Below are 12,003 nucleotides of genomic sequence, written 5' to 3' on the forward strand. Positions count from 1 at the left end.
TAGAGGGCACCCTCCCCCGAATTCTAGAGACTCTTCGTTAGTTGTCATGTTCATTTCCTACTCACTTACTGTACAAGTCGCATGGTCACAGGCATTTAATGCGAAGACTTGCCCATAAGCCTACCTGATTACCTTTTGTGCATGTTCTGAGCTGTTGTATCCTGTTTTGCCTTTTTGTATGACCCTTGCTTTTTTTCCTGCTTACTCATTTGGATTATCCTTTGCATCTTGAAAATAGTGATTATTGTCATGTTTGCTTGGCCTTTCATCTATTCTTTGAATTTGCTCTTTGGATTTTTAAATATTGTAACCTCTGTGTTTGGTGGTGGCATGTTCTTTATTCTTTAAGTGTTGGATTGTGGACAATATTGTTAATAAATCTCCAGCACATGGACCCTAACAACTTCCCTGAGTCATGTCTGTTATAGAAAGCCTCACCTGGTAACAAGGATCCAACAAAGCTATGCAGTCTGTGTTCTGCCATCTTGTCTCAAGTCCAGCTATTAGGTTCTCATGCTTAGCAACTTCACCAATTCTTGGCTGTATAGAAGAGCTCACCTAGGCATGACCATGAGTAACCAAACGCCCCAGCAAAACCCAGATATAAATCTGTTTCAACCTAACATCGCTCAACCTGAGATCCATCTCTGTACCTCAGGGAAGTGGATAAAATCAGTTTGGTGCTCTTGCTACTGATTGGAAGAGTGCTCATCTGGGATTCTTCCATGTTTGACCAGTTGATGCCACAACAAACCTTTGAGAAAGTTTGAGAAAGAATTTCGTGAAGCTCATCCAGTCTCCAGAAATATCATGGGTCAGATGCAAGTGTGAAGGAAAACAGTCATCTGCAAACACCTAAAGGTGTTTCACCAGGGCCTCAATGATACACTACAAACAGAGATTGCATGCCAGGATGACTCACTCTTTCTCAATCAGTTCATCGAACTAACCATTCATACAGATAACTTGATTAGAGCATGCACGACAACCATGCACCTTACTCAGAACACAACTCAGTCTGTCTGAATCTACAACCAAGGTAGAATGCAAGGAAGTCGGGCACGTCAGACTGTGTGAAGAAAAGGAACATCGATGGCAAGATGTGTTATATTTGTATTGAAGAGATAAAGAACAGTTTTGAACCAAGTGCTCTCTGAGGCCACACAATGTGACAAAGTGAGCAAACCTATTACTCCCATGATGGAGAATTAAAAAGTACCATTTCTGTATTTCTCTCTGGGTGCTTTCTAGTGCTCACCAGTGCATTGGGGGCATCACCATTGGGCAAAGGGAAAATAACATTCCTCCACAGATGTACACTAGTACATGGAAATGCATTTATTCATAGTCTTGAAAAACCCTATTATTCTGGAAAGATTTCTGGGTTTCAAAAATTTCTACTGACAATTCATCAGGGGTTTTAGCTCAGTGGTCACCCCATTGGCCTCCCTCCTAAAAGGAAAACCAAAGACCCTCAAGTGGACTGCAAAAGCCACCCAAGCCTAAAGAAAATCCATCCAGTGCTCCCATCCTTCATCATCCTGATCCCTCATTACCTTTTGTTATGGAGGTGGATACCCTTTGTTATGGAGTCATGGAAATCCTCCTAAACTGCATCCCTGTGCCCTCTATTCAATGAAGTTAACCCCAGGTGAACACAGTTACGATGACTGAAGCCAAAAGCTGCACTTGAGGAATGGCTACCTTGGCTGGGAAGGGGGAAAACACTTGTTCCTAATTCTCACAGATCACAGGGATATTGAGTATGTCAGATCAGCTACAGTAAGAGGTAAAATCTACATCATGCCATGATAAGATAAGCTCTCTTTTTAATGCTTTTTAACCCTCCTAGTATGGTCACAAATCAGTTACATTATTGATGTTTGCAGGTCAATTTTGTCCCTATATCACCTCAAAACAGTCCTAAAACATTTTACTGTACAATTTCGTTTGACCCTACTTACCGGCTACACATCCTTAGAGATTAATGTATTTTACTGTATTTTACTGTCCATGCTAACCTTATTACCTTACATTACATTAATTTTCATAACAAAACACACATTTTACAGCATTTGGGCTTTCATTTGCTATTATGTATGTAGGAGCCATATATTCTATTTGATTATCTCTTTCTAGCACGCGTATTTCAGGGATATTTTATTTGTAATTGTGCGTTCACATTATGAAAAAAATTCATGAATAAATAAATGAATTAATTCAACTTATGTTGTGGGTCAAAACTGACCAATATACACTATATGGCCAAAAGTATGTGGACACCATACCATATGTGATTGTTGAACATTCTATTCCCCCCTTTGCTGTTATAATAGCCTCCACTCTTCTGCGAAGGCTTTCCGCTAGATTTTGGAGTGTGGCTGTGGGGATTTGGCATTAATCTACCAGAGCATTAGTGAGGTCAGGCACCAATTTTGGGCAAAAAGGCTTGGGATGCAGTCCAGTTCATCCCAAAGGTGTTCAGTGGTGTTGAGGTCAGGGTTCTGTGCAGACAACTCAAGTTCTGTGCACAGGGGTATTGTCATGATGGAACAGTGTTCCAGTGAAGGGATATTGTAATGCTACAGCGTACAAAGACATCCTATACAACTGTGTGCTTCCAACTTTGTGGCAACAGTTTGGGGAATAACCACATATGGGTGTGATGGTCAGGTGTCCACATACATTTGGCCATATAGTGTATATAATAGTACACTCCCTTTGAAAATTAAGATTTTTATCCATTTCTCAGTGAATATGAGACAAATTTGCTGCACTTTTACGAAACAGTTTTATTAAACATTTATTTTTATTAACACAAGAGTGTGGTCACCTAACATCTTTAAGATAAGAAAAATAATACATTTAATTCAAATGAGGTGTTGCAAAAATGATTACACCCTACAACAAATTCAACTAAATCTAATAACAGCACCAATTCTTCTAGACATTGAGTGAACAAGTTCACGACATACAGCTACATCTATCTTTCTCCATTCTTGAAGAATGAACTCTTTTAAGATCCTGGGTGCCGGATGGAGAATGACATTCAACTTGTCTTTTCAGAACTCCCCACAAGTGTTCTATTGGGTTGAGGTCTGGTGAAATGATGACATGCTTGGCACCTGCAGCACTCATGCAACCCCACACAAGAACACCATGCTTTACTGTTGGTACCATGCATTTTTCATTGTACTCCTTACCTTTGCGACGCCATACAGTTTAGAACCTGTCAGAGCCAAAAACATTAATCTTTGTCTCATCACTCCAAAGTATAGAGTCCCAATAGTCTTCGCCTTTGTCAACATGAGCCCTGGCAAATTCTAGATGGGCTTTTCTGTGCATGGGATTCAGCAGTGGCTTCCTTCATGGATGACAGCCATGCATGCCACTCCTCTGCAGTGTACGTTGTATGGTGTCATGGGAAACACTCACCCCAGTTTGACTTTCCAATGACTTAGTCAACTGTGTTGAACTTGCATGGTGATGTTCTTCAACTTCTCTCATCACAAAACGCTCTTGACAAGGTGTTAACTTATGTGGATGGCCTGGATGTCTAAGTGAGCATGCCACAAGTCCATCCTTTTGAATTTTTGCGACAGTATTCAAACTTATTAGCAATGCTTTACTAATTTTCTTATAACCTTGACCTTTTTTGTGCAAAGAAATTATTTTCTGTCTCAGCGCTTGTGAGATTTCTTTTCCATGTGGTGCCATTTTATCAGCATTATATGGGAGTGGATTTTCTCTCTTAAATACCACTCTTAATTGTCAATTATCCTGTGGCCACCTTTGTGATGATTGATTAGACTCATCTCGTGGTGAATTCCTGTTAATTACAATTTTATTTTATGTTTTCTCCTAACACATTCACTGGGTTGTACTCATTTTTGCACCATGATCTTAAATTATTTTGTTAGAATAGTTCCAATTTTGCCTTTGGTACTGACTAATCTAATTTAAAACCAATAAACTAGATTTGCACAAATATTTCATTGTATAGGATCCCATAGAAAGTATTAATTTAAAAGCGAGATGGATGTTTTTCTGAGAAATCTGTCGGGGTGTACTGTAATGCTCCAAACAACCATGTGACAGCTATTTTGCATATGAGTAAAAGCAAGCATAATCCAGGCATAATTACAGTCCAATTATGTACTATAAATCTTTTTTAAAGCTACACTATACGTGCATTTCCAGGTGCAAGAAACATATTAAAGCTACCACTCTGAGAGCGGTACAAAACATTAGAAAATGTTTTGGTAATGTTATGGTAATCTTTAACTAAAACCAGGGATATATAACACATGCAAAAAAAATATCATTTTCAATAGTACATATAGTACAAAATGAAAGCCATTTATACATATGCTGAGTTGTTAAAAAAAAAAAAGATCTCATCTTCCTTCATTCAGACGCCAACTGAACGTTCTTCCACACTTGTGGTCTGCGAATACACAGAGGCTGCGGCCTGGGTGATGTAGCTCTTCATACACTGCACATGGATGCATGGTGTCTGGAGCAGGAGCCTGGCGAGGTGCTTCCTGAACTTTTCACCTACAAACACATAGAGGAATGGATTGAGGCAGGTGTGCGAGTATGCCACGGCTTCAGTGACTTGCAGCATCAGCCGGATCCTTTTGCTGAGCTCACACTTTGGAGTCAGGATGCGCTTCAGTTCCAGTGCTTTGAGGAATGCTGCAATGTTGTATGGTATCCAACAGCAGAAGAAGACCACCATGACTACAGCAACGAGACGAATGGCCAATTTCTTGGAATTACGAAGGCTCCGAAGCCTCCGGAGCACCATCGAGTAGCAAAATCCCACAATAGTCAGTGGAATTAGCAGGCCCAAAACATTCATTTTAATGAAAGCTGCACTTCTCACATCATTGTGACTTTCTTGATCTTTTGGATAAGCACTGCAAACTACTTCAGTCTCATTCGCTTTGACTCCAAGATACAGTAGCTCAGGAAATGATGCTGCAATAGCAATAACCCAGATGACCACACTAGCTAAAATTCCATGAGCCTTTGTTCGGATTCTCAAGGCAAACACAGCATGGACGATAGCCAAGTATCTGTCGACGCTCATCAGCACAATAAAGAAAAGGCTGGCATAAAATCCAGTGTAGTACACACCGAGGACCAGAGTGCACATGAAACTGCCAAAAACCCAGGTATCTCTGGCATAGTGAGCCAGGAAGGGGAGAGAGAAGATTAGTAGAAGGTCAGCAATGGCCAGGTTCAGGAGAGACACATCAGTCATGCTTTTCAAATGAGCGCCCCTCAGGATCACCCACAACACCAGCATGTTTCCCAGGAAGCCCACAATGAAGAACAGGGAGTAGAGCACTGGGAGAAAATGGCTTGCATGGGTTCCATAATCACATGGTTCAACATAATCAGAGTAATCATATGTTGTTGTGCTGAAAACAGTAAGGCAAGAGTTACTACATGACAATTACAGGTGAATTGTGCACATGGGTATTCAGATACCAGAGTTTGAATAAAACACACTGCATTTTGTACATCATGCTGAAACTGATGTTTTAGGCTATAAATACACTCAAAACTATAGAATGGCATTCAAGGACATTATTAAATATAAAATATGAATTAATTGATTAAGAATATCATCGCTTTCAGATGGAGCATATTGGAGGAGACTGCACCTTAACAAGAGACACTGAATAAATAGAAAATTTTGAATAGATAAAATGATGAACAATGCTTAAAGTGAGCCATAAGCATAGCAAATGAGTACTAGGTCACCTTATGCTTCAAACTATAGCATGTTTTTTTACACTTATTTTTAAAATGTATTTTATTTATTTATATTTTTTGACATGAGAGCACATCAAATTAAGCAAAACATTGGCAATAAAATAATAGTTTGTGCTAGATCAAGTGCTATTTTATAAGCTGCCGAACAATAAGAGGGGAAGCCATACCGTTAAACCAAATTTGCAGTGTTTAATGTGCTAATTACACCTAGGACAATTTATGCACCAATATATCGACAATATACGAGATTCCTGTTAGATTTCAATGCTTGCCATGTTGTCAATCATATATCATCATATAAGTCTTCTTTTTTCACTTTTAAACTGCCTCTATCTTCTTCAGTCCGCATTTAATATCCCTGATTTATTTTTCTTTCTTAAAAGTGAGTGCATGGGTTTAAAGGCAGTGGCAAACTCGATAGCTTCAAATGCTTCTACTCAAGATCTGGCAATCTCAGAGGTGTAATCTAGACCATTTGCATAATTATCATGTCATATGTTGTTGTGAACCTGAAAATAGTAAGGAGAGAGTTATTGCAAGAGAGTTTCAACACATCAGAAGCTGAATTAGTGTGCAGTGAAGATTTAAAACCAGAATTGTGTACACCAATATTCAGACCTTAGACATAACTATAGACTTAAACACTGTTCAGATGTTGTATGAGAATTAGGCACGCAGAGTGGAGATTGAGTAAAACAAGCTGTCTTTTGTATATCATGCTGAAAATGATGTTCTAGCTTGTAAATACACTCAAAAATTTTTGAATTCCATTTGAGAATATTATTATACATAAACATATGGCACTATTAATTAATTAGGAGTATCATCACTTTAACGTCCCTTTCACACCGAGCACTTTGGAGGAGACAGTATTTAAATCAGAGACATTGCTTATCTTGGTGAACTAATTTCTGTATAGATAAAATTATGAACAACGCTTCAAGTGAGTCATAAGCATAGCAGATGAGTAATCGCTCAGCTTATTCTTCAAACCAGAGTTTGTTTTTGTAAAGGACAGCACATAGAATTAATTCACACATTGGTATTATTGTTTTATTAATTTCATAACTCAAAGGAATTAAAATGTAAAATGTAAAATAGATTATATTCCATACACACATTATGATTTCATGATCTTGATTTAACATTTGGTGGCTACTTGAAGTTGTGTAATCTTCATGGTCTTAAAGTTGAGCACTTGCGTTTAAATGCAGTGATCTGTATGCTTCTGAAAAATACCATCCCAGCTGCTTCTAATCAGGAAAAATCTTGCAATCTCAATGGCATGGACCACAAGCAGGTAATTTGTATAATCTGAGACTAAAGCAGCTGTGCAACCTGACTCTCAATATGAAGAAATTGCCACACATGAATATTCAGCCAGCAGGGATTTATAATTGGTTGTTGTTTATATTGTTAACAAACAGCTAGTTATTTGGAGGAACAATAAAGTTTGGCTATGCCAAAAATGACCTTTATATATGAACTTCAATTTGTTCATTTAAAGTCTTTAAAACAAGATTCAAAGCCAATAAATAACAATAGATTATCATAGAGTAATAATAGAGTTAAAGAATAACTCAGAAGCACGTCTAATCTTCCTACCACATCTCTTTCAGTAAATTCCATCACGTTGGTATACGTCAAACAACAGGAAGCATGTACACTTTTTAGGCAACAATTTATTTTAATGGGGACCTATATAACAATGGGCCCTTTATATCAAATTCATTAGCTATGCATACATCTTTTATAAGGCAATGCTAGAGAATTTACAAGAGGCTTAAATTAAAACATGAGGTGACATTAGAAATTTTCTGTGCCTTTTCATGAAGAAGAGAGCTTTTCCGATTATCAGTATGGCTTGACTATTGAGTATTGTTAGTGCAATTTTATAACCCTTATCTTGCAAGTTATTAGCTGAGAAAGCTGTACAAAGTATACATAGTGCTTCATAACAGTGTTATAAATGCAAATTTGATTGCCAGAATTGCAGAAGGTTTATGCATCGCTTATGAATGTGCTATGAAGGTCTTCATATGCAGGTCCCCTTCAAATAATAATAATATTTTTCTCATATTTTTGAGAGGCTTTGACTGCCTTTGGAATGTAATATGTTCTCACCTGGGTGTTGTGGCTTCCCCAAGAACACTGCTGTTGTTCAACATTGTCGCCATTCAGCATCAAATACTAAATAGTTATCCCTAGGGTTAAAGAAAAAGAAAACAAAAGTGCTGAGTAAACTGCTGAACTGCAGAGTCTGTACTTATAAATAAGTGTTAGCTGTGAAGACAATCCAGAGAAGACACAGACATCAAGAGTAACGCATATACAGCAATTAACAAAATCAATAACACACAACAATTAGCATTTACAGTGCAGATAATAAATTCAAAAATAGGTACAGTTATCTAGGCCAACACTGCCACCATACTGTATACTCACAAAATTCACTACAAGACTTGTCCTTTGAGGTTTGAAGTCAAAACTGAAATGAACTGCTGATGTTAGAAGTCTCTGGTTTTCACACTTCTGTTTTTGTGACGAGTATCGAGCTTTATGGAGACACACATGACATTTGGCACGTGGTTAGTTCGCTCAGCTAGTAGCTAATACTCTTGTATTCAAAAGCACCAATTCTGTGATTATGTTGTCTGAGAAAATCTTGGGTTGATAAGATGAGGCTTAGTATTTTAAGCTTTTAAACTGCTGCATTTTTTGTCTTACAACACTTTTTGTCTTATTTCAAGAGAAATAGAGAGAGGGAAAAGAAAAGCTAGTGAGTGATTGACTGTTTTACAGCTGTTACACCCTAAGGGGTAACAGGAACTAACATTTCACAACATTAAAGTTAATTATAAACAGAAATAGGATTCAACATTCAAGAACATTATTCATGTTCTTGAATCTTGTATGCATTATATCATGTACAGTATGCCTAATTATGCACTTCAACATCATTAGCAAAATAAGTCATGATCCTGAGAAAACAATTTTTCTTATCTTGAGAACTCATGGCCTTTCTGGACTTCCGCAGTGTTCGCTGCTTTTCCTGATGTATTCTTGTGTCGGTTCTATATGGAAATTGAGTTGTAATAGGTAAGTTACGTTACTTATGATTTGTTAAAGTGTGGAATTTGTAAGCTTGCAAGCAAAGATTAAGCCAGCCTAACAACTGCTTGAAACGCCACGATGGACTTGAACTTTACCACGTCAAGACTCTGCACTGCAGTCAGTACTGCAGTAAACTTTACGTTTGAATAACTTAGCTATTGAAAACTTGGTTGCATAAGGAGGCTGAGGTGTTCCATTGTTCGAACACCAAAAGATCCTGTTCACTACCACTCCTGATCTTTGCCCTTCACCTCAGGTAACCTACAAGGCTGACCAGTGCTTTTGAATTTGTCCAAAAAATGTTACATTGCTTGTACTGTTCTGTTTTTATATTGTTTACTGAGCAGGGACAAATCAAGTTGCACAAGCCTTGTAGATACTGGCCTTTTTTTTGTTTCAGCTTTATAATGCAATATGATGAGATAATATTGATATTATGATTATGAATTGTCATGAAGCACGTTTCTGTGATATTATAAGTATTGTGATCTTTTTCAAACATTTTTTAAAAGTAACAATTACAAACTAATTGGTAGCAGCTGATTTATGTTAATTTTATACTTAAAATATTGCAAAATCTAATTTATTTATCATTGGTATGATTAGAATTTATTTATTTATTTATTTATTTATTTACTGTAAACTTTAAATAAACATATTGAACACTGGTGTTGACAGATGTGATGTGCAGCACATTTAGACCATTTTTATTCCACTGTTATAGTCTATCAATTGCTCTCTCATGCTTTCAACAGCTGAAGAGAACCAGTCAGAAAGAAACAGTCAGAAGGTGGACTCCTGAAGCAGTGCAATTGCTCCCGGGACTGAGCGCTATCAACTGGAAAATCCCTACAAGCAACCTGCGGTTCTATAGACTCACAGTGTCTGCTCTTAGATGTCATTCTGTGAGCATATAGTGCCTTTCTACCAAAACCCAACTGGGGCAGTGGTGGTTTAGTGGTTAAAGCTCGGGGTTACTGATCAGAAGGTTGGAGCTTCACCAAGCTGCCACTGTTGGGCCCCTGAATAAAGCACTTAACTTTCTCTGCTCTAGGTGCACTGTATCATGTCTGACCTGAGCTTCCTAACAAGCTGGGATATGCAATGAAAGAATTTTGCAGTTTTCTAATGTATATGTGACAAATAAAGAAATCTTAAATCTCACCTTTGGCGGCTTCAGAAAGCAGGCTTGAAGAGGAGGGAACAGAGAGGAGCATAAAGCAATCATGTCAGCAAAATACAAAGACAGCCTTGAACAAGTTATTGAAAACCACTTCTGCAGTGTGGCACTCACAAACCATCACCGGCTACAAGAAAAAGAGTTCACAAGTCATATGTATCCCAGGTTAAAATGTTAACAGTTGACAGAAATATAAATACACAACATCAAGTACCTAAAATAAAAAAAAAAAAAGAAGAAATCTTAAAATAACATTCTGGGTTACTAAACTAATCAATTGAAATGTTTAAAACACTGTTTTAATGTGAGGAGGATAAAAGAGCATGGCCCCTTTAAGAATAGCGCACGTGCTGATTAAGGAGAGAGAATGCGCTAGATGGGGAGATGCTAAAAGAGATCTGGTGACTGAAGAAAATAATTTTGATTATTTGCTTGGAAAAGTAAATTTAATTTGTTCTGAGGTGCTACAGTGGTGAAATCTTTTCCATGTACATCTCTGGGATTGATTTGGAGTATATTGTGAAATATAAATTGTGTATTTGAGAGAAAACGGATATGGACAGGTCTTTTCTTCTCCTTTGAGACATCTGAAATTCCATTTCAACAAGATGGCGAGCCACCCAACTAACCACTGAGGAGAACAGAGACTGTTTGTTACATATCAGCCACCTGCAAAGGAAAGCAACTTTACCTGAGTAATCTCTATCCTGGTAGGACTGTAAAGACTTTTACATTTTATTTCCTGCAGACAACAGTTGGACTGAGTTGATTATAGAGGACCAACGGTAACCAAAATTACTGTACATAATTGTGAAACCAGCTTTAAGAATATTGCAACTTTTGTGCATTTTCTTGTTTTTTTTCCCTTGAATGTTGAGTTTTAGTGATGAATTTTTTTGCGCCAAACAAAAATGTTACTTTGAAGCAGTCTGAATAATACTGTGTAGTGGGAACCACTGAATATATATATATATATATATATATATATATACGGAAAAACCAAACTCAAATTGATTAGGCCTAAAAGCGAACATAAAAAAACTGTTATTAGATCTAAACAAAATAGGATGAAACAACTAGGTGAAAAAACTAATTAAATTAGCGCAAATAGAAGAAAACCTATAGATAAAAGAAGGGGGTAAACAAACATTTGATATATTTCTTTATTCATCCCCCCCCCCCCCCATTCTTTCATATTGTGGTTGTAATTTCTTTTTTTTTAATTTGTGCAAAGTGACATCTTACAATTGCTCACTTTTTGTCAAATTAAGCCGGCAGTTCAAACACATTTGGTGGTCTGTGTGAGTTTCATTACTGCTCCACTGAACCTAGATACTGGTCCAGCATACCTCAACCTGAGAGTGACACGAGTGTTGCACAAAAGTGGCGAGCCAGCCAGGAGCAGTTATTGTAACCATAAATACTTAAAAAATAGATAAAGTGAAAGAAAGAAAAATAAAGCACACAGACCTAAGAGTAAAATAGTCTCGATTGGGTTAATCTTGAGCCTAAAAAAATATCTATATCTATATATCTTCGTATAGAAGACCCACAATCTCCACACCATAAAGATGCCATTGTGGAGTATGAAAGTTGTTATGCCCTCACAACCCTTGAACTTTTGATGCCTCATAACTTCAAGAGCTCACACAATGTCACCTACCAAATAAGGCCCTTGTCAAGCATGTACCTGCCTATAGTCGCTGAACACGCCACCTTGAGTTATTTCAGTGAACTGCAGAAGATTGCTAAGCTTAGCAGTAAATCATTTGACGACATCTTGAAGGAGCAGCTATCCAGATGCACAGTGTCAGCCACTGGTCACCTGAAAGAGACAAGTCAACTTTTTACCAGTGAGCCACATGTACATTACCCCCTCTCCCCTGATAGGAGCACTGACCTGACCCAACAGTGATGACAGA

The 12,003-nt window shown here is 37.6% G+C and overlaps 1 protein-coding gene across 1 annotated transcript; it reads right to left on the reverse strand.

Moving 5' to 3' along the window:
• Positions 1 to 1,638: 1,638 nt before the first annotated feature.
• LOC113534226 (C-C chemokine receptor type 3) lies at positions 1,639 to 8,311 on the reverse strand. The gene is made up of 3 exons (XM_034306244.2): positions 8,233 to 8,311; positions 7,912 to 7,991; positions 1,639 to 5,429 (listed from the first exon to the last, which is right to left on the reverse strand). Exons 2-3 carry the CDS (start codon positions 7,962 to 7,964, stop codon positions 4,412 to 4,414), a joined length of 1,071 nt encoding a protein of 356 aa, XP_034162135.2. The 5' UTR covers positions 7,965 to 7,991; positions 8,233 to 8,311; the 3' UTR covers positions 1,639 to 4,411.
• Positions 8,312 to 12,003: the final 3,692 nt, after the last annotated feature.

The sequence above is a fragment of the Pangasianodon hypophthalmus genome, chromosome 1 (genome assembly GCF_027358585.1).
Source record: "Pangasianodon hypophthalmus isolate fPanHyp1 chromosome 1, fPanHyp1.pri, whole genome shotgun sequence".
NCBI classification, from domain to species: Eukaryota; Metazoa; Chordata; class Actinopteri; order Siluriformes; family Pangasiidae; genus Pangasianodon; species Pangasianodon hypophthalmus.